We start from the raw sequence: 23,302 nt of genomic DNA on the forward strand, positions 1-23,302 counted from the left end.
AGAGACCAACCCATAGGGTTTACTGCTTTAGTCCAGGGCCACAGAGACCAACCTATAGGGTTTACTGCTTTAGTCCAGGGCCACAGAGACCAACCTATAGGGTTTACTGCTTTAGTCCAGGGCCACAGAGACCAACCTATAGGGCTTACTGCTTTAGTCCAGGGCCACAGAGACCAACCTATAGGGTTTACTGCTTTAGTCCAGGGCCACAGAGACCAACCCATAGGGCTTACTGCTTTAGACCAGGGCCACAGAGACCAACCCATAGGGCTTACTGCTTTAGTCCAGGGCCACAGAGACCAACCCATGGGGCTTACTGCTTTAGTCCAGGGCCACAGAGACCAACCCATAGGGCTTACTGCTTTAGTCCAGGGCCACAGAGACCAACCTATAGGGTTTACTGCTTTAGTCCAGGGCCACAGAGACCAACCCATAGGGTTTACTGCTTTAGTCCAGGGCCACAGAGACCAACCTATAGGGTTTACTGCTTTAGTCCAGGGCCACAGAGACCAACCTATAGGGTTTACTGCTTTAGTCCAGGGCCACAGAGACCAACCCGTAGGGTTTACTGCTTTAGTCCAGGGCCACAGAGACCAACCTATAGGGTTTACTGCTTTAGTCCAGGGCCACAGAGACCAACCTATAGGGTTTACTGCTTTAGTCCAGGGCCACAGAGACCAACCCATAGGGCTTACTGCTTTAGTCCAGGGCCACAGAGACCAACCTATAGGGTTTACTGCTTTAGTCCAGGGCCACAGAGACCAACCCATAGGGTTTACTGCTTTAGTCCAGGGCCACAGAGACCAACCTATAGGGTTTACTGCTTTAGTCCAGGGCCACAGAGACCAACCTATAGGGTTTACTGCTTTAGTCCAGGGCCACAGAGACCAACCTATAGGGCTTACTGCTTTAGTCCAGGGCCACAGAGACCAACCTATAGGGTTTACTGCTTTAGTCCAGGGCCACAGAGACCAACCCATAGGGCTTACTGCTTTAGACCAGGGCCACAGAGACCAACCCATAGGGCTTACTGCTTTAGTCCAGGGCCACAGAGACCAACCCATGGGGCTTACTGCTTTAGTCCAGGGCCACAGAGACCAACCCATAGGGCTTACTGCTTTAGTCCAGGGCCACAGAGACCAACCTATAGGGTTTACTGCTTTAGTCCAGGGCCACAGAGACCAACCCATAGGGTTTACTGCTTTAGTCCAGGGCCACAGAGACCAACCTATAGGGTTTACTGCTTTAGTCCAGGGCCACAGAGACCAACCTATAGGGTTTACTGCTTTAGTCCAGGGCCAAAGAGACCAACCTATAGGGCTTACTGCTTTAGTCCAGGGCCACAGAGACCAACCTATAGGGCTTACTGCTTTAGTCCAGGGCCACAGAGACCAACCCATAGGGCTTACTGCTTTAGTCCAGGGCCACAGAGACCAACCCATAGGGTTTACTGCTTTAGTCCAGGGCCACAGAGACCAACCCGTAGGGTTTACTGCTTTAGTCCAGGGCCACAGAGACCAACCTATAGGGTTTACTGCTTTAGTCCAGGGCCACAGAGACCAACCCATAGGGCCCTGGTGAAAAGGTTGAGCACATAGGTAATAGGGTGCCATTTGGGGACACAACCATGGAGTGTCTCTTACTAACCTGGGCCCGGCCATTCTTCCTCCGTCTCCCCATCGGACATCCTCCTCCAGGATGAGGTGACAGCGGGAAAGGATGCTCCTCAGGACCCTCTCTGACCCCTGGAGGAGGCTGCAGTCTGGGTGATCGCTGTCAGTCCACTGCAACAGACTCTACAGGGCAACAGGATTATACTCAGAGAAACTGATATGTAAATATACTGGAGTTGCATTCTGGGTGATCACTGCCTGTAGACAAACATACTCTACAGGGGAACAGTTTCCAGTCAGAGAACCACAATAATATAAAAATATATTCCATTTAGCAGACGCTTTTATCCAAAGTGATTTACAGTAGTGCATACATATTCATATGATTGGCCCTAGTAAGAAATGAGCTCACAACCCTGCCGTTGCAAGGGCCATGTTCAATTAACTGAATCGTACTTCTGCTTAGCATCACCTGTCCATTTGAGATTATCCTCACTAGATTGTCTATCATCGAGAGACACTCCAAAAAGAAGGAGAAGAAGAGGTAGACCAACCTGAATAAGGGTTAGGTAACTGTGGATTCGAGAGACTGGTGCCAACAGCAGAGAGAACAGTTGGACTTCCTCTCTTTCCTTCGTATAGCTCTGTAAACAACGTGAACAAGGAGATATTCAGATCACTCACTCACTACGACCATTTTGAAAAGTAAAGACCTGTACATTTAAGATCCAGTAAAAAAAAAACTGGATTTACCTACCTGTGTGTTTTGTATTTTCCCATTGAGCATTATTCTGTTGAATTCTATAGAAAGAAACGTGGCCAACGCTGTCGTGTATCCATGGTACATATCCAAGAAAGACGACTTGAGGAGACAAACAGGAAGAGTTGTGAGGGGGATAGATGTAGATAGAGAGAGAGGTAGGTAGATAGAGAGGTAGGTAGATAATGTAGATAGATAGAGATGTAGATAGATATATATGGAGATAGATATAGATAGATATATATGGAGATAGATATATAGAGAGGTAGGTAGATGTAGATAGATATATAGAGAGATAGATATAGATAGAGAGGTAGGTAGATGTAGATAGATATATAGAGAGATATAGATAGAGAGGTAGATAGATATAGATATAGAGAGATATATAGATGTAGATAGAGAGGTAGGTAGATGTAGATAGATATATAGAGAGGTAGATGTAGATAGATATATAGAGAGATAGATAGATGTAGATAGAGAGGTAGGTAGATGTAGATAGATATATAGAGAGGTAGGTAGATGAAGATTAGATAGAGATATATATATGTAGATAGATATATAGATGTAGATTCTAATCTCTACCGTTTGAAAGAACAACCAAAAATATATATTATTTATTTATTTAATCTTTATTTAACCAGGTAAGTCAGTTAAGAACACATTCTTATTTACAATGACGGCCTACCAGAAGGCAAAAGGCCTCCTGCGGGGACGGGGGCTGGGATTAAAAATATAAATACAAATATAGGACAAAACACACATCACGACAAGAGAGACCTAACACAACAACACAGCATGGCTGCAACACACGACAACACAGCATGGTAGCAACACAACAACATGGTAGCAGCAGAAAACATGGTACAAACATTATTGGGCACAGACAACAGTACAAAGGGCAAGAAGGTAGAGACAACAATACAATAGTCAAGATGGGATCTCTGTATATGTTATCGTACTTACATCATTGTGGCCTACGAGTTGGACAAAGATGTCTCCCACAAGGCCTTGCCAGTCGTGAGCAGACAACCTCTGTTCCAGAGTGTTTCTGAACAGAAGGTGGCGCTGCAGCAACTCCTCCACAAACTTCAGGTAATTCTGACTACAGGAGAAAACAAGGAGAAAACAACGAGAACAATGAGAAAACAAAGTGAACAATGAGAAAACAAGGAGAAAAACAAGGAGAAAACAAGGAGAAAAAACAAGGAGAAAACAAAGAGAAAACAGAGAGAAAACAAGGAGAAAACAATGAGAAAACAGAGAGAAAACAAAGAGAAAACAACAAGAAAACAAGGAAATCCCCAAAGAGTTCGTTTTTAAAGGATGTAGTACTGTCAATACGGCCTGACTATTGATTGACAGGTGATTACCAGGGTGTTTTTGTTCGTTTTTTGTACTTATACCCCTTTGTCTACCCAATGTTGTGATATTCAATTGGTAGTTACAGTTTTGTCTCATCGCTGCAACTGCCCATACGGACCCCGGAGAGGCGAAAGTCAAGAGCCGTGCGTTCTCTGAAACACGACCCTGCCAAGCCGCACTGCATTCTTGACACACTGCTCGCTTAACCCGGGAAGCCAGCCCCAACAATGTGTCGGAGGAAACACCGTCCAGCTGGCAACCGAAGTCATCTTGCAGGCGCCCGGCCCGCCAGAAGGAGTCGCTAGAGCGCGATGGGACAAGGAAATGCCAGCCAAACCCACCCATAACCCGGACTACACTGGGCAAATTGTGCGCCGCCTCATGGGTCTTCCGGGTCACGGCCGGCTGTGACACAGCTTGGGATCGAACCCGGGTCTGTAGTGACGGCTCAAGCACTGCGATGCAGTACCTTAGATCGCTGCGCCACTCGGGAGGCTGACACCCTATTTTCTATAGCTAGAGCCCATAGGGCTAGAGAATAGGGTGCCATTTGGGATTTCCCCTACAAAAATGTCCATTAATTATAATCCCCATAATAATCCGCACCGGACTGTGGTAGCATGATAGTTTATAATCCCCATAATAATCCACACCGGACTGTGGTAGCATGATAGTTTATAATCCCCATAATAATCCACACCGGACTGTGGTAGCATGATAGTATATAATCCACACCGGACTGTGGTAGCATGATAGTTTATAATCCCCATAATAATCCACACCGGACTGTGGTAGTATGATAGTATATAATCCCCATAATAATCTACACCGGACTGTGGTAGCATGATAGTTTATAATCCCCATAATAATCCACACCGGACTGTGGTAGCATGATAGTTTATAATCCCCATAATAATCCACACCGGACTGTGGTAGCATGATAGTTTATAATCCCCATAATAATCCACACCGGACTGTGGTAGCATGATAGTTTATAATCCCCATAATAATCCAGACTGGACTGTGGTAGCATGATAGTATATAATCCCCATAATAATCCACACCGGACTGTGGTAGTATGATAGTTTATAATCCCCATAATAATCCACACCGGACTGTGGTAGCATGATAGTTTATAATCCCCATAATAATCCACACAGGACTGTGGTAGCATAATAGCATTTCTTCTGTCCCAAATGGCACCCTATTCCTTATACAGTGCACTACTTTTGGGTATATATATAGGAAATAGGGTACTAGTTGGGTTTGTCCTTACTATGGCTCCAGGTCCATCTGCAGAGCAGGAGGTGTTCTGTACTTGTCGTAGAGCTGGTTTAAGGTCGACACGTATTCCCATTCTGAGTGGAGAAGCTGCATCGTCACCTGGTGCCTTGCATCTGTGGAAGAGAAGCTGGTGTAAATTATTGTCGCGCCGGTGTTGTGCTGAAAATCCCCCCCACCCGCCAGAACCCCCCAACCCCCATCTAAGTTCCTTCATTTTGTGGCTAGTCAAATACTTTCTATCGAACAAACTTCGTCAGGAGGGATAGGCAACCGAAATGAATAATTCATGTATGTGTGTTATATTAAACATAGAGGAGGAAGTAAAATGTTGGCAAGCAATAAACATTTCAGAACAACTATGGCTGAATTATTATCCTTACACTTTCAAATATACTAGTCGAATAAGACATGGGAGAGATGACGAATTTTGGCAAAGAGATTTATTTATAGACTAATACAAAAAGTCTCAGGACGGCATCTTTCCGCCCCCAGCTGAGGGCGGGCGCTGAAAGGGGGGGGGGGGGGGGGGTCATCTTTGCCTTGATCCTGACAAGTCTCCCAGTCCCTGGCGCTGAAAAACATCCACACAGCATGATGCTGCCACCACCATGCTTCACCGTAAGGATGGTGCCAGGTTTCCTCCAGCCGTGACGCTTGGCATTCAGGCCAAAGAGTTCAATCTTGGTTTCATCAGAACAGAGAATCTTGTTTCTCATGGTCTGAGAGTCCTTTAGGTGCCTTTTGGCAAACTCCAAGCGGGCTATCATGCCTTTTACTGAGGAGTGGTCTTCCGTCTGGCCACTCTACCATAAAGGCCTGATTGGTGGAGTGCTGTCGAGACGGTTGTCCTTCTGGAAGGTTCTCCCATCTCCACAGAGGAACTCTGGAGCTCTGTCAGAGTGACCATTGGGTTCCTGGTCACCTCCCTGAGCAAGGCCCTTCTCCCCTGATTGCTCAGTTTGGCCGGGCGGCCAGCTCTAGGAAGAGTCTTGGTGCTTCCAAATTTCTTCCATTTAAGAATGATGGAGGCCACTGTGTTCTTGGGGACCTTCAATGCTGCAGACATTTTTTGGTACCCTTGGTACCCATTTTTTGGTATCTGTGCGTCAGCACAATCCTGTCTCAGAGCTCTATGGACAATTCCTTTGACCTCATGGCTTGGTTTTTGCTCTGACATTCACTGTCAACTGTGGGACCTTTATATAGACAGGTGTGTGCCTTTCCAAATCATGTCCAATCAATTTAATTTGCCACAGGTTGACTCCAATCAAGTTGTAGAAACATCTCAAGGATGATCAATGGAAACAGGATGCACCTGAACTTAATTTCGAGTCATATAGGTCTTAATACTTATGTAAATAAGCTATTGTTTTTTATTTTTAATACAGTTGCAAATTTTTTATACAGTTGCAAAATTTCCTAAAAACCTATTTTCACTTTTTCATTATGGGGTATTGTGTGTAGATTGATGATGGGCAAAAACTATTTCATCAATTTTAGAATAAGGCTGTAACAAAATGTGGAAAAAGTGAAGGTGTCTGAATATTTTCTCAGAATGCACTGTACATGCCAATATTTGATGATTTGACCGATTTCTGTCCCCTATCAACACTTTTTAAACTTTTGGTGCCAGCTAGTGACATAAGAAAGTATTCAAGACGACTAGCTTGATTAAGCCTCCTCCATGTATATCTCACTAGGTCAGGGTATTAAACCTCCGCTATGTATATCCCACTAGGTCAGGGTATTAAACCTCCGCCATGTATATCTCACTAGGTCAGGATATTTGAATACCATAAAGGCCTGATTGGTGGTATAGTTGGTATAGCTAGAACCAGACAACAACAGCTAACCTCAACGCAGTAGTAGTAGCTAGCTAGCTCACATCAACACAGTAGTAGTAGCTAGTAGTAGCTAGTAGTAGCTAGCTCACATCAACACAGTAGTAGTAGCTAGCTCACATCCAAATGCCAGTCCTACATTTTCCCACAAAACAGCTAGCTAGCAGAATCAGAGCTAACAAAATCAGTCCAACACCAAACTTTGTGGAAATTGTCACTCTGCTACCTTACAATGCATGCAATGGGCTTTTGCAACACTAGCTAGCTAGCTAGCTACGCCATAGTCCAAGCTACGGTCAGAGCTAGCCACATTTCACTGTCAGACAGGACACAACCACAGATCGAACAATGAGACAGATATTTCACCGGATGTATAAATGTGAAGAGGTGGGAGAAGATGGAACGAGATGGGTTTTGGCTGACATTCTGCTAACTCTGTCATCGATGAAACATTTCTCAAACTGGTCTTGAATTTACAAAAAAAACTAAATTCATGACTTTTACCAGAGCTAGAACTCTGCCAGAGAATGTTAGCACTGTCACATCTGGTGGCTTATCCATTGGAAAAGTGGTACCTAGGTATTTGGTTGGATGACAAGTTATTCTTTAAAGTTCATGTGGATAACTTGTGACAAAGCTTAAATTGAATTTGTGTTTTTATTTTGGTAATAAGACTTGCTTCCTGCTTATGTCTAGAAAGAAGCTTGTTTAGGCCACTTTTCTCTCTGTAATTGATTATGGTGACTTGTTGTATATGCATGCAGCCTCCTCTGTCTTACAGAGACTGGACTCTGTTAATCATGCATCCTTGTGCTTCATTACAAATGCCAAGCCACTCATCCACCATTGCACCTTGTACCAATGGTAGGTTGGACTTCACTTTATATGCGCAGAAAGATACATGTGTATGTGTTTATCTACAAAGCCCTTTTGGGTAAACTCCCTCTTTACCTCTGTAGTCTGGTCTCCTTCACCACCAGCAGGTAAACTCCCTCTTTACCTCTGTAGTCTTGTCTCCTTCACCACCAGCAGTTACCAAACCTGGTCCGCTAGGTGGTTGCTACTTAAAGTCCCCAGGACATTCACAGTATTAGACAAGACTGTCTTCTCTTCTTGTGCACCAGACACATGGAATATTCTACAATCCATGCTTCATCTAGATATGTTAGTGCCACTTAATTAATTTTAAATATTGATGGGAGACTCTGTTACAGAGGAGTGTAAATGCTTTTTTTTAGGCTGGAATGTATTGATTGTTGCTGCCTTCCTGGCCAGAAGGCAGTTATTGCACACTTCACAGAGTAGGTGTTCCCTAATGGAAATATGCAGATGTATACTAGAACGCGCCAATAAGATCTCGCTAGCTCGTGCTTGACTCTGCCCACATCCTTGCTTGTTCTGCCCACTATGACCTCATTTGTTCCCATTTGAAACGACAGGCTGTGGTCTATCTTGGTTTAGTTATATAAAAAAATATATAATCTTTGACACAACTCTGTGTAGCTGAGAAATAAAATGTCTTTGTTAAACTCCCCCAATGAACATGTAAACAATGCATTCTGTTGTGCACTGCAGTGTGCAAATATGTACTTGCTACCATCAGAAAAACTCACCAGTTTTAAACATCCAGAATAAATTCCAGTATGCTAATTCAAATGTGTGCTGATCAACAGTGCCTAACTAACATCTATGCCATTAGCTGTGAATGGCCATTCCAATGGCGTGGCGCTAGGGGTGAAGGGGAGGGAGATAATAACCCTCCCAAACCTGGATTATATAAATGTATAGGATGCATAACTCTGCATCGCCTCCCTTTGAAACTGCAGTAAAAGTGCAGAAACTGCAGTCAACTGTGGTATTTTGGACGCAGTAATTGCTGAATAACTGCAGTGTATTTCAGTTGAACTGTAGTTATACTGCACTGTAACTGCAATTACAATGCAAAACTACTGCAGTATTTAAAAAAAAAACTGTTCTTTAGTTATACTGCACTCTAACTGTAGTTATACTGCACTCTAACTGTAGTTATACTGCACTCTAACTGCAGTTATACTGCACTCTAACTGTAGTTATACTGCACTCTAACTGTAGTTATACTGCAGTGTACTGTAGTTATACTGCACTAACTGTAGTTATACTGCACTCTAACTGTAGTTATACTGCAGTGTACTGTAGTTATACTGCAGTGTACTGTAGTTATACTGCACTCTAACTGTAGTTATACTGCACTCTAACTGTAGTTATACTGCACTCTAACTGTAGTTATACTGCAGTGTACTGTAGTTATACTGCAGTGTACTGTAGTTATACTGCACTCTAACTGTAGTTATACTGCACTCTAACTGTAGTTATACTGCACTAACTGTAGTTATACTGCACTCTAACTGTAGTTATACTGCAGTGTACTGTAGTTATACTGCAGTGTACTGTAGTTATACTGCACTCTAACTGTAGTTATACTGCACTCTAACTGTAGTTATACTGCACTCTAACTGTAGTTATACTGCAGTGTACTGTAGGTATACTGCAGTGTACTGTAGTTATACTGCACTCTAACTGTAGTTATACTGCACTCTAACTGTAGTCATACTGCACTCTAACTGTAGTTATACTGCACTCTAACTGTAGTTATACTGCACTCTAACTGTAGTTATACTGCACTCTAACTGTAGTTATACTGCACTCTAACTGTAGATATACTGCAATCTTTTTTTAAACAAGTGTTTAGACTAGAAACAAGCTGCAGAAGACATAAGAAAGGTGCAGTTCATGGGGATATATTTTTTAATGTCTATGGCTGAGTTAAACGGGGCGGCAGGGTAGCCTAGTGGTTAGAGCATTGGACAAGTAACCGAAAGGTTGCAAGTTCAAATCCCTAAACTGACAAGGTACAAATCTGTCGTTCTGCACCTGAACAGGCAGTTAACTAACTGTTTCTAGGCCTGTTATTTGTTATCGGCCATGAGGCCGATACGTAAGCTTATTAAATATCGGTGATACCATCAAGAGCAGTGTGCGGTTTCCTTTTTCCTTCATCTTGTTCAATTGTTGCCATGCACCTGCAAATAAGATTGCTCAGATGTGCGAGTGCCTTTTGAATTTAGTTAAATAAAGGTAAAAATAAATAAATACGACCTTCAAAAGTCAATGACAAAACCGTTTTCTTTTGCTCTGCTTTCAATGGGAATTTAGTCCTATTTTACAAGCTCTTCACCTTCGGAAATCTGCAGACAAGGACTTTTGACTATCCGTGGTAAATTCTAAACATACTTTAATAGTTTGTTCAAAAACGGATTTGAGCTGTTAGAAGGCAACAGTCAGCAGAGTTTAAACCAGCAACCCTTGTAGTTATGCCAGCACACCACCTGTGCCATTAAGGCCCCGACCTTTTGGCAGAGGCCAAATGAAAGGTTACAATAGCACTGCCAATAGCAGACTTTTGGATGATCAAAACAAATCTGTCTTTGCATGTGGAAATGTACGGTGCACCTTTAACAGAACATTTCCTGCCAGCGTAAAAACCATGGAAACTAAAAACAAAACAATATGTTTTAAGTGAGAAGTAGGCATTGGTCTGAAGCTGAGAAATAAAGGAAATTCAGGAGCAACACAATGCCTACATCACCCTCAAACTCCACCAAGGTGTTCCAGCACACAACCTACTACAGAAGCTATGTTAGTATTGTACTGCAAGCTATGTATAGGCAGGTTGCTTAGATTCAAAACTTCTCCAACAGCCTGTGACAGTTAGGAATCAAACCTTCTCTAACAGCCTGTGACAGTTAGAATTCAAACCTTCTCCAACAGCCTGTGACAGTTAGAATTCAAAACCTTCTCCAACAGCCTGTGACAGTTAGGATTCAAACCTTCTCCAACAGCCTGTGAAGTTTAGGATTCAAACCTTCTCCAACTGCCTGTGAAGGTTAGGATTCAAACCTTCTCCAACTGCCTGTGAAGCTTAGGATTCAAACCTTCTCCAACTGCCTGTGAAGGTTAGGATTCAAACCTTCTCCAACTGCCTGTGAAGGTTAGGATTCAAACCTTCTCCAACAGCCTGTGACAGTTAGGAATCAAACCTTCTCTAACAGCCTGTGACAGTTAGGATTCATACCTTCTCCAACAACCTGTGATGCAAACTATCAACTCCTAAATAGGAGCAATAGTATGAGAATAAAAGCTGTTCTAGTGTTGTGATAATATAAATCTGGGCCCGTGTTCATAAAGGGCCCATGTGAAACATCTCAGAGTAGGAGTGGTGATACAGGATCAAGCTCCATCTTATTCAGTAAGATTTAAAAAGCTAAACTGATCCGAGATCAGCACTCGTACACTGAGATGCTTGATACGGCCCCTGATTTATATTGCTGGCAATGATCTAGGATCTGTCCATATAATCTGTCCATATAATCTTATGATCGAAAAGGCAAAACTGATCCTAGATCAGCAGTCGTACTCTGAGATCCTTTTTGAATACCTTTTTTTTTTGCCCTGTCCTGAATAAACAAGTTACGGCTGCGGTTCCCAAACTCGGTCCCGGGGACCCCAACAAGTGCACATTTTAGTTGTTTTCCCTAGCAGCATTGATTCAAATACTCAAAGCTTGATGACGAGTTGATTATTTTAATCAGCTGTGTAGTGAGAAGGCAAAAGAACTAAAAAAAACTTGCATCCCCCTTTGTTTGGGGAACGTTGAGTTCCTATACAAATCATTAAAATCCAGACGGAAAATATTGACACAAGAAGCAACCTAATATCACACAGTCAAACTCTAGTCATTTAGTAAGTTCACCATTCTGCCATTCTCACTGGTAAACATCGCACGGTGTTTTACAGAAAGAGTGTGTTTGTACAGTGTGGACTTACCTGTCCCCTCATACATCCCGGCCTTGAGCCCCTGCAGGTAGCAGTGGAGCAGGACTCTGCCCCTGTTCGAAGAGGATGACGTGCTGCTGGCCCTGCACTCACAGTGGCTCCTCCCGTTCACCACAAGACCTGTATTACTACTGGATAGTACAGACCAGATAGTACAGACCTGTATTACTACCAGATAGTACAGACCTGTATTACTACCAGATAGTACAGACCTGTATTACTACCAGATAGTACAGACCAGATAGTACAGACCTGTATTACTACCAGATAGTACAGACCTGTATTACCACCAGATAGTACAGACCTGTATTACTACCAGATAGTACAGACCTGTATTACCACCAGATAGTACAGACCTGTATTACTACCAGATAGTACAGACCTGTATTACTACCAGATAGTACAGACCTGTATTACCACCAGATAGTACAGACCAGATAGTACAGACCTGTATTACTACCAGATAGTACAGACCTGTATTACTACCAGATAGTACAGACCAGATAGTACAGACCTGTATTACTACCAGATAGTACAGACCTGTATTACTACCAGATAGTACAGACCTGTATTACTACCAGATAGTACAGACCAGATAGTACAGACCTGTATTACTACCAGATAGTACAGACCTGTATTACTACCAGATAGTACAGACCAGATAGTACAGACCTGTATTACCACCAGATAGTACAGACCTGTATTACTACCAGATAGTACAGACCTGTATTACCACCAGATAGTACAGACCTGTATTACTACCAGATAGTACAGACCTGTATTACTACCAGATAGTACAGACCTGTATTACTACCAGATAGTACAGACCTGTATTACTACCAGATAGTACAGACCTGTATTACTACCAGATAGTACAGACCAGATAGTACAGACCTGTATTACTACCAGATAGTACAGACCTGTATTACCACCAGATAGTACAGACCTGTATTACTACCAGATAGTACAGACCAGATAGTACAGACCTGTATTACCACCAGATAGTACAGGCCTGTATTACTACCAGATAGTACAGACCTGTATTACTACCAGATAGTACAGACCTGTATTACTACCAGATAGTACAGACCTGTATTACTACCAGATAGTACAGACCTGTATTACTACCAGATAGTACAGACCTGTATTACTACCAGATAGTACAGACCTGTATTACTACCAGATAGTACAGACCAGATAGTACAGACCTGTATTACTACCAGATAGTACAGACCTGTATTACCACCAGATAGTACAGACCTGTATTACTACCAGATAGTACAGACCTGTATTACTACCAGATAGTACAGACCTGTATTACTACCAGATAGTACAGACCTGTATTACTACCAGATAGTACAGACCTGTATTACTACCAGATAGTACAGACCTGTATTACTACCAGATAGTACAGACCTGTATTACTACCAGATAGTACAGACCAGATAGTACAGACCTGTATTACTACCAGATAGTACAGACCAGATAGTACAGATCTGTATTACTACCAGATAGTACAGACCTGTATTACTACCAGATAGTACAGACCAGATAGTACAGACCTGTATTACTACCAGATAGTACAGACCTGTATTACTACCAGATAGTACAGACCAGATAGTACAGACCAGTGCCCGGATCCTCCTAAAACACACTTTGACAAGAACCGAAGATAGCTGCTAGTCTACAACCTAGAACCTGTAATGTGTTGTACCATTCCACTCTTTGTACTCCGTGTCATTGCCAAACATTTGGGATGACAAGGAGTGGAATGATAGGAGAAACAGACTGGGACCCAGGCTAGATAGCTGCTGGACACTATTGATCCAATACAATATATGTATTCATGTTTTGACAATAACAGTACAATATATTTGGATTACGATTTCTAAAAGACCAGCATATTAATCAATCATTACTTTCTACAGATGATTTAGTGGTGTCTGTATGGACGTTTACTGATTACCTGTCTCTCTGGGTTGCCAGAGCTGATTGTGTCACCTTTACCTCCTGTTGTATAGGAGACCTCTGCCTGTTGCTGCCACAGAGTTGCAGGATCTGGCAACGCATCTCTCCCAGTTCATCCTGTGGGGTGACAATTGTTCCATGTTAACTTCATCTTCTCTGGGTTGTTGTTTTAGCAAATTATTGATTCAAAACATCATGATCGTAATTCCCGTTCCATAGTCTCTATGCTCTTATAAAAGCCTCGGCCGAGCTTAAATCCGATCACACTTTGTAGAGCGTTGTCGACCGTTTAAAGGCGATGTTCCTGGGGACCCAGTAACACTGCTTGAACTCCATCTCACCCTGAGAGATTCAACCAGGGTCTCCATGCGCAGGGCCTTTCTCTCACAGCTCCTCCGGGCTTCTCCCACCTCCTCCCTGATATCACTGTCTCCATGCTGGATCTGACTCAGTTCATACAGAGCACTGGAGAAGCCCACCTTCAGCTCTGACACCAGGCCCTGGAGCTGGAGGAGGGAGAGAGAGATGGAAGGGGGGGTGCATGGATGGATGGATACATGGATGGATACATGGATGGATGGATACATGGATGGATACATGGATGGATACATGGATGGATACATGGATGGATACATGGATGGATACATGGATACATGGATGGATACATGGATGGATACATGGATGGTTGGATACATGGGAGGATACATGGATGGTTGGATACATGGATGGTTGGATACATGGATGGATGGATACATGGATGGATGGATACATGGATGGATACATGGGTGGATGGATACATGGATGGATACATGGATGGATGGATGGATACATGGATGGAGGGATGGATGGATGGATACATGGATGGTTGGATACATGGATGGATGGATACATGGATGGAGGGATGGATGGATGGATACATGGATGGTTGGATACATGGATGGATGGATACATGGATGGATACATGGATGGATGGATACATGGATGGATACATGGATGGATGGAGGGATGGATGGATGGAGGGATGGATGGATACATGGATGGAGGGATGGATGGATGGATACATGGATGGATGGATGGATGAACAGATACAGGACATGGATAGATAGTGTCAGGTTGTTATAGGTAAAGAGCAAGTGTTCTCAATTACTTCGGCCAGGATTCAATCCGATTGTCGGTTGGCGACGATGTGGCTTTTAAATGTAGGCTAATTTCTAATTGAGATGACATCTACAGTGTTAACCGTGAATACAGTCTCCGCGCACGAGGGAACATAGCCTTTAAAAGCCACATTGTCGGCTATGCACGATCGGATTGAAACCCGGTTATACTTGGTTAATTAAAGGCAAAATAACATACACTGAACAAAAATATAAACGCAACATGGAAAGTGTTGGTCCCATGTTTCATAAACTGAAATAAAAAATCCCAGAAATGTTCCCTTTGCACAAAAGTATTATTTCTCTAAATGTTTGGGCACAAATTTATTAACATCCCAGTTAGTGAGGATTTCTCCTTTGCCAAGATAATCCATCCACCTAATGGGTGTGGCATATCAAGAAGCTGATTAAACATCATGATTATTACACAGGTGCACCTTGTGCTGGGGACAACAAAAGGCAATGTGCAGTTTTGTCACACAACACAATGCCACAGTTTTGAGGGAGCGTGCAATTGGCGTGCTGACTGCAGGAACGTCCACCAGAGCTGTTGCCAGAGAATTGAATGTGTAACCTTTTTTTAACTAGGCAAGTCAGTTAAGAACACGTTATTATTTACAATGACGGCCTACTCCGGCCAAACCCGGACGGCGCTGGGCCAATTGTGCACCGCCCTACGGGACTCCCAATCACGGCCGGATGTGATACATCCTGGATTTGAACCAGGTACTATAGTGACACCTCTTGCACTGAGATGCAGTGCCTTAGACCGCTGCGCCACTCGGGAGCCAATGTTGAATGAATGTTAATTTCTTTACCGCCTCCAACGTTGTTTAGAGAATTTGTCAGTACGTCCAACCGGTCTCACAACCGCAGACCACGTGGGCTTCATGATCGCATGTTCGGGATGCTCTGAATCAACGTGTACGACAGCGTGTTCCAGTTCCCGCCAATATCCAGCAACTTCACACAGCCATTGAAGAGGAGTTGGACAACATTCCACAGGCCACAATCAACAGCCTGATCAACTCTATGTGAAGGAGATGTGTTGTGCTGCATGAGGCAAATGGTGGTCATACCAGATACTGACTGGTTTCCTGATCCACGCCCCTGATTTTTTGTTTTAAAGGTATCTGTGACCAACAGATACATATCTGTATTCCCAGTCATGTTCAATTCATAAATTAGGGTCTAATGAATTTATTTAAATTAACTGGTTTCCTTATATGAACTTTGTAACTCAGTAAAATCTTTTAAATTCTTGCATGTTGCGTTTATATATATTTTGTTCTGTATAAATAAAAAGAGAGACAGTGAGCTACACAACGGTTGTGTAAACATTTGTGTAACAGACAAACTCTCCCATTGCACAATCATAATCATTGTATCAACTCAATGCATACTTTATTGGCCCTGTACACACTCATGTTGTACAACGGATTTACAACACAGTTGGCACAACGGTTGTGACACAAGCGGAGAGTTTTACTGCACACAAGTAACTACACGAGCGTCGTGGAGACATTACAGATATGGTTGAGTCAAAAAATAAATAAATAAATTGTGCAGACAAACTCGTTCTATTGTTTCACAAAAAAAGATATATCCAGTTGTATTACAACTATTGTGTCAAATGCATTATGCATCAGTTGTACAACCTGGGTGTGCAGGTGGCCATTGTCCTCAGAAAGGAAAAATGATTCCACAGCCTGTCAACGTAAAAATCAACATTCAATTAGATAACACAACAACACAAAACACAACACAGTGTGGACTAGAACATGAGACAATATGAGAGGTATCAGAGATGGTCTATAATGTAACAAGAGGTTCGAAGGAAGTTAGTAGCCCAAATGGCTCCCTATTACCAATATAGTGCACTAGTCCCTATTAGGGCCCTGGTCAAAAGTAGTGCACTACATAGCGAATAGGGTGCCATTTGGGATGTAAGCCCAGACGTTGGGTGTGTTTTAAACATGGGGAATACACAGAGGTAGTTAATATGTGAGGGAGGATAATCAGGGAGTAAACAGGTTTACCTTGGAGATTTCACTGACTAGCTCTCCCTCCTGAGGCTTCATAAGCTCTGTGGGAAGACGAGCAAACATCTATAAACACAACCTCTGTCAGCTCAGCACACGCTCGCAGAGGGTTCATTCATCCCTAAATTCAGCAGCCCTTACAAAAACAAGATTGCAGTTTTGAAACTGCAGTAAAAAGTGCAGTAACTGCAGTCGACTGTGGTATTTTGGACGCAGTAATTGCTGAATAATTGCAGTGTAATTGCAGTTATACTACACTCTACACTGCAAAATTACTGCAGTAAAAATATATAGTTTGGACTCAGTATTTACAGCATACTGGAGTTATACTACACTATAACTGCTATCTTTTTTCTTAAGGGCTGCGGCTGTGGAGAGGAATCTCAGTTTTCTTTCTAACTGTTTTACCCTTCACTGTGCGTAAATGCAACAACTGAGAGTACAGCATTTGTTTCCTTTTCTGACGGAGTTGTCATTATTTTGGTCACATTCTTGTCATGTGGTATTTTATGCACTTGTTTTTATGCCTGCTAAGTAACTTTTCCTGTCATATTAGCTGGCTAACTAAGTTGTTGCCATTTTGTTTCTAATTTTGAATCATTATATATACGGTACCAGTTAAAACACACCTAAACACACCTACTCATTCAAGGGTTTTTCTTTATTGTTACTATTTTCTACATTGTAGAAGAATAATGAAGACCTCAAAACTATGAAATAACACATATGGAATAATGTAGTAACCATAAAAGTGTTAAACAAATAAAAATATATTAGTAGTCACTCTTTGTAGTCACTCTTTGCCTCGATGACAGCTTTGCACACTCCTGGCATTCTCTCAACCAGCTTCATGAGGAATGCTTTTCCAACAGTCTTGAAGGAGTTCCCACATATACTGAACACTTGTTGGCTGCTTTTCCTTCACTCTGTGGTCCAACTCATCCCAAACCATCTCAATTGGGTTGAGGTCAGGGGATTATGGAGGCCAGGTCATCTGATGCAGCACTCCATCTCTCTCCTTCTTGGTCTAATAGCCCTTACACAGCCTGGAGGTGTTGGGTCATTGTCCTGTTGAAAAACAAATAATAGTCCCACTAAGCGCAAACCAGATGGGATGGCATATCGCTGTAGAATGCTGTGGTAGCCATACTGGTTAAGTGTGCCTTGAATTCTAAATAAATCACAGACAGTGTCACCAGCAAAACACCATCACACCTCCGCCTCCATGCTTCACGGTGGGAACCACACATGCAGAGATCATCCATTCACCACCTCTGCGTCTTGTAAAGACATGGCGGTTGGAACCAAAAATCTCAAATTTGGACTCATCAGACCAAAGGACAGATGTCCACCGGTCTAATGTCCATTGCTCGTGTTTCTTGGCCCAAGCAAGTATCTTCTTCTTATTGGTATCCTTTAGTAGTGTTTCTTTGCAGGAATTTGACCATGAAGGCCTGATTCACGCAGTCTCCTCTGAACAGTTGATGTTGAGATGTGTCTTTTACTTGAACACTGTGAAGCATTTATTTGGGCTGCAATTTCTGAGGCTGGTAACTCTAATGAACATATCCTCTACAGCAGAGGTAACTCTGGGTCTTCCTTTCCTGTGGCGGTCCTCATGAGAGACAGTTTCATCATAGCGCTTGATGGTTTTTGTGACTGCACTTGAAGAAACTTTCAAAGTTCTTAACATTTTCCAGATTGACTGACCTTTATGTCTTAAAGTAATGATGGACTGTCATTTCTCTTTGCTTATTTGAGCTGTTCTTGCCATAATATGGACTTGGTCTTTTACCAAATAGGGCTATCTTCTGTATACTACCCCTACCTTTTCACAGCAAAACTGAAAAGGTAGGGGTAGAAAGAAATTCCACAAATTAACTTTTAACAACTTTTAACTTTTAACAACTTTTAACACGCCTGTTAATTGAAATGCATTCCAGGTGACTACCTCATGAAGCTGGTTGAGAGAATGCCAAGAGTTTGCAAAGCTGTCATCAAGGGTTGCTACTTTGAAGAATCTCAAATATAAAATATATTTTGATTTGTTTAACACTTTTTTGGTTACTAAATGATTCCATATGTGTTATTTCATAGTTTTGATGTCTTCACTATTATTCTACAATGTAGAAAACAATAAAAATAAAGAAAACCCCTTGAATTAGTAGGTGTGTCCAAACTTTTGACTGGTACTGTATATATATATGTATATATATGTATGTGTGTGTTATATATGTATTATCATAGCAGAGGAGAATTGTTTAGCTCTAGTGCTTGCTATTTGCTCATTAATATGTGCCTTATTCTAAGAGGTCAAACCATTGTATTGATTCTATTTCATCGTTTAACTTTCAGACCACAGTGTACGGACACACAACATTGGACAACTGCAGCTTAATGACGGTACAGAAGCCTGAACTTTGTTAAACCTACCATCAAGATTAAAGATCAGTAAACTGAGGAACAGTCTCTCTCCTGTGTCCCTCTACCCGGAGTACAATCTCCATGTCTTTGCCTATTCACACCAGTAATAAATATCAGAGGTTTTACCCTGTTCAATATGGCTTTACCTCTCAGATCACAGGTTAGCACAGAGAGCAGAGCTCCATAATTCCTCTGGGAATGAATCCTTCCTATCCTCCAACCCAGATTGGATATCAGGGAGGGACACAATAGTGACAAAGACCCGGCATTTAACCTCCTTTCTCTCTGTCTGCTCTGCTCTCTCTGTAGTCATGGTAACCTCTTCCTAACCATAGAAATATCATCTATAGAATGAGTTTACCACTCAAATTGCCAGGGTTTAAAAGCTCTTTCTATAGATTCTATGTTCCTGACTAACCTAGTCACTGACTGACCCAATAAAACAAGTAAAAACATAGAACAAAAGTGTTGTATTTCATTATAAAATACAAAGTGCAACATGAACAAGTTGTTAGTCCTGACAACCTGACTGAATGTTATGTCCTGCTGTCTGTCTGTCTGTCTTGATAAATATTTTTCAAGAAGGAAACCCTGCACCAAATCATAAATGTAGTATACTTATTGTACTCTAGTCAGTGGTCTGACAGTGTCTGTTTATAGTACCCAAGCTAGAACTGGCCCTGCCAGCGATTCCCCTGGTGAGGGGGAAGTGACTAACCTGGCAAACTGCTCTACACTGCAGGGACGAAAGACAAGAGGCCAAACTACCTCCTTCTAAGCCTAACAGCAGAAGGACAGATCAGATACAGTATTATAACATAAAGAGAGCCCGTACACCAGTTAATTCCTACAAGTCTTACAGATGTTAACCAGTTGATAAGTAATTATATTCTCTATTTTTATTTTAATATAATTAGGTTCACTGGAAAGAAAAGTGATATCTGAAATCCTGTTTTAAAACATTCATACGAAATTACAATGTATCACCTTTTTTTCCCTTTAAAAATAACAGTTACATCTAAAAGTTATAATAATTATGTCGTCTAAAATCAAGTCAACCTACCCATAGGAATGGATGAAACATCTTCAAATTAAATTCTACTAATAATTTGATGATACTATGAGTGTTATCTTACCGTTATTTGCCACCGCCATTCAGATCATCAAGAAATATCTCATCACATGAAATTTGCTCCATCCAAGTCCACTTATTTTAGCAAAAACGGACATTTCATTAATTGGCACTGCACTTGCGGCGGCGCCCTGAACCTTTGATAGCAGGTGCATTTGTGCAAGGGATGCACTGACGGATACTTGATACAGTTCGTATCTCCTGGGTGCGTCCACGCAAGACGAGCAACCTGCGTTAAATCAAATGAGTTGTTTTGACCGGCCGGGTTACTCCGAGCCTTAAATCGAGTGCACTCTTAGGCGTGGACGAGTAGAGCGTGGATCTGATTGGCTGGCTTGGACACTCGTGTGTTTTTAAATCGTAGCTGACAAGCTTTCATGAACTATCTGTCAAAATTGGTTGGAACGTCAATCCATTGTGTATTTGGTAAGAAAGTCTTTAATTTTTAGCTTCTGATTAACTAAAGGCTATGTTCTCACGATGCCATTAAATAAATAAATAAATTGCTTTCCATTAGCGTTAACTAGCTAGCACGATGGTAACTCCATAGTTAGGTCAGCCAGCTAACGCTCGTTAGCTTGTGTATCGTTCATATCAAATTATCTAGCTAGCTAACAATTCATGTCTAACACTGATTCCCCATTAACACAGATATGAGAGAACGTTAATAACTCCTGTAAGATAACTTGAAACAGCACTTGACCAAGACGATCACGTAAACATGGAATGTGTGTGTGTGTCTGTGTGTTTGGTCGCCAGTGACCCGGCTACTTGTTCTGTCATTACAGTAACTAGCTAGCTAGCGGTTAATGTCGTTTCAAAAATGTGTGTGACTGACATAGCTTCCTTCCAACCCAGCCTCAGCCAGAAACAATGCGGACCAGTGAGTTTGATTCATCCTCTGATGAAGAGGAAGTTTGTGAAGAGCATCGGACACCTTTCCAGATCTCCTGGCAAGTTGCTAACAGACACATGACTCAGGGCAAAGGTCACTGGCCTGGTTACACATGTCACTGATCAAGTAGGTGACCCATGTATCTATACATAGCCTAACGGACCTGGTAGAACATTGATCAACCATTCTCCCTGACAGGTTGCCCTTGTCCATAGTGGACTGTTCTCTGTTTCTTGGAATATGTCCTTTGCCAGGGTGCAAATTCAAAGATATCAGAAGAAATTTACTGAGAGATGTTGGTAAGTTGACCTATTTCTGTGAATCAAGTGTCCTAATAGTAGGCTAATTCCCCTGAGAGGCTATGGTGAGACTGGATGGGTTGTGGACTGTTATGTCTTTGTCATCATGGGGTAATCATTGTCAGTGGGAGGAGAGGGGGGCGGGGTGATCTTCTCTCTGTCTTTCGGTGCAGTCAAGGCCGACGTGACTAATGTAGTGTTCTGAATCCGCTTGTTGACATTGTGTCCCAAACGGCATCCTATTACCTATGGGTGTTCTTTTTTTATAAGGGAATATGGGGCCATTTGGTCCACATGCCTACAGTATCTTCACATCTTCTTTGTCCAGGTGAGCTGCAGAACCAGGGGGTGCAGGATGTGTTTGTGTTCTGTACCAGAGGAGAGCTCCATAAGTACCGTGTGCCTAGCCTGCTGGAGACCTACAGGCAACAGGGGCTCGTGGTGCACCACCTGCCCTTCCCTGACGGGGGCACCCCTGAACTGCAACAGTGCTGCCAGATACTGGAGGGACTGCAAGACAACCTACACAACAACAGGAAGACTGTCATCCAGTGAGTAGGAAAGAGTATTCATTTGGATTAGACGGTGTCTGGGGGGGGGGGGGTTCGTTTTAAAGTGCCGGTAGCACTTTCCTGTCTTCACAAAACGAACAAGTGTTTAACTAATATATTCTGTGCTTCTCTCGCCAGTTGTTACGGAGGCCTGGGTCGCTCTGGACTAAGTACGAATTATTATATATATTTTTTTGTCATATTGCCTCAACGTCATCAACATGACTCTGAACGGGTGTCTCTGTCCATCTGTCTTCAACAGTTGCTGCCTGTCTGCTGCTTCAGCTGTCCATCTCCATGACTCCCAACAAAGCCATCGAGATCCTAAGAGAGCACAGAGGGGGTGGGGCCATTCAGACAGTCAAGGTGAGGAGACACTTCTAATCTTTCTATATATTTTTTAAAATCTTATTGTCGAAGCCTGGTCCCAGATCTGTTTGTGCTCTTGCCAGCTCCATTGCTGAGACCTAAATTCATTGTTGTCAAGAGCAGAAACAGATCTGGAGCCACTAATGAATTGTCTGTCCAGATTTTCTATAATGTTGCTGTAATTTCCTCCCCCCCCCCATCAGCAATACAACTTCCTGCATGAGTTCCGGGAAAAATACTCTGCCTACCAAGAAACCAAAGCAGTCTCAACAGAGCGATCGGTGTCGCGGTGATACCATTCCCCTTCAACATCAACTGAGCTGTCTTTTTAAATTAATTGGGAGTAATAAAAGCATTGAATGAATATCAACCTCTCTCAAAAAGAGATGGTTTAACATGATTGTATGTGTTCTCTTATAGCACTTTTTAAAAAGGATGTTTGTTTTAAGCCATTTTGTTCTTAAACTAAAAGTTTTAGGGATTGTCGTGCTCTGATATCGGCTTTACATTGCGATTGAATGAGTGCCTCTGTGATATGGGTTTGCAAGAACTATTTGAATCAAAATGAGTAAATAAAGTGGCTTCTATTAAGCGGGACTGTTGTGAGGCGTGATCTCCACATTTGTACAGTATAATGGTAGATCAGCTGTCTGTTGAGCCAATCTGGTGCACATCAGTGTAGTGGGGGTAGGTTTACTTGGGAGTCATTCACTAGTTGTGATTTGGGTCTAGA

The 23,302-nt window shown here is 42.4% G+C and overlaps 2 protein-coding genes across 6 annotated transcripts in view; one reads left to right on the forward strand and one right to left on the reverse strand.

The window, feature by feature from the left end:
- LOC139553982 (uncharacterized) overlaps positions 1–20,611 on the reverse strand; it is a 70,930-nt gene extending 50,319 nt beyond the window's left edge. For 3 of the 5 annotated variants that reach the window (XM_071366821.1, XM_071366820.1, XM_071366824.1), the window contains exons 1-11: positions 20,460–20,611; positions 16,897–16,943; positions 16,516–16,566; positions 14,042–14,206; positions 13,699–13,817; positions 11,724–11,863; positions 5,012–5,132; positions 3,337–3,475; positions 2,371–2,475; positions 2,168–2,257; positions 1,648–1,796 (exon numbers count right to left, since the gene is read on the reverse strand). In XM_071366821.1, coding sequence (XP_071222922.1) covers positions 1,648–1,796; positions 2,168–2,257; positions 2,371–2,475; positions 3,337–3,475; positions 5,012–5,132; positions 11,724–11,863; positions 13,699–13,817; positions 14,042–14,206; positions 16,516–16,566; positions 16,897–16,943; positions 20,460–20,478 — 1,145 coding nt within the window. In that variant the 5' untranslated portion in view covers positions 20,479–20,611. The remainder of the gene's footprint in view (positions 1–1,647; positions 1,797–2,167; positions 2,258–2,370; positions 2,476–3,336; positions 3,476–5,011; positions 5,133–11,723; positions 11,864–13,698; positions 13,818–14,041; positions 14,207–16,515; positions 16,567–16,896; positions 16,944–20,459) is intronic. The other 2 variants (XM_071366822.1, XM_071366823.1) reach the window with 2 other exon arrangements.
- A 19-nt stretch (positions 20,612–20,630) lies between these two features.
- On the forward strand, positions 20,631–23,171 carry cdkn3 (cyclin dependent kinase inhibitor 3). The gene is made up of 7 exons (XM_071366834.1): positions 20,631–20,881; positions 21,314–21,408; positions 21,549–21,649; positions 21,978–22,200; positions 22,339–22,370; positions 22,463–22,566; positions 22,773–23,171. The coding sequence occupies exons 2-7, from the start codon at positions 21,329–21,331 to the stop codon at positions 22,860–22,862; spliced, it is 630 nt and encodes a 209-aa protein (XP_071222935.1). The 5' UTR covers positions 20,631–20,881; positions 21,314–21,328; the 3' UTR covers positions 22,863–23,171.
- Positions 23,172–23,302: the final 131 nt, after the last annotated feature.

The sequence above is a fragment of the Salvelinus alpinus genome, chromosome 25 (assembly GCF_045679555.1).
Source record: "Salvelinus alpinus chromosome 25, SLU_Salpinus.1, whole genome shotgun sequence".
In the NCBI taxonomy this organism is placed as follows: Eukaryota; Metazoa; Chordata; class Actinopteri; order Salmoniformes; family Salmonidae; genus Salvelinus; species Salvelinus alpinus.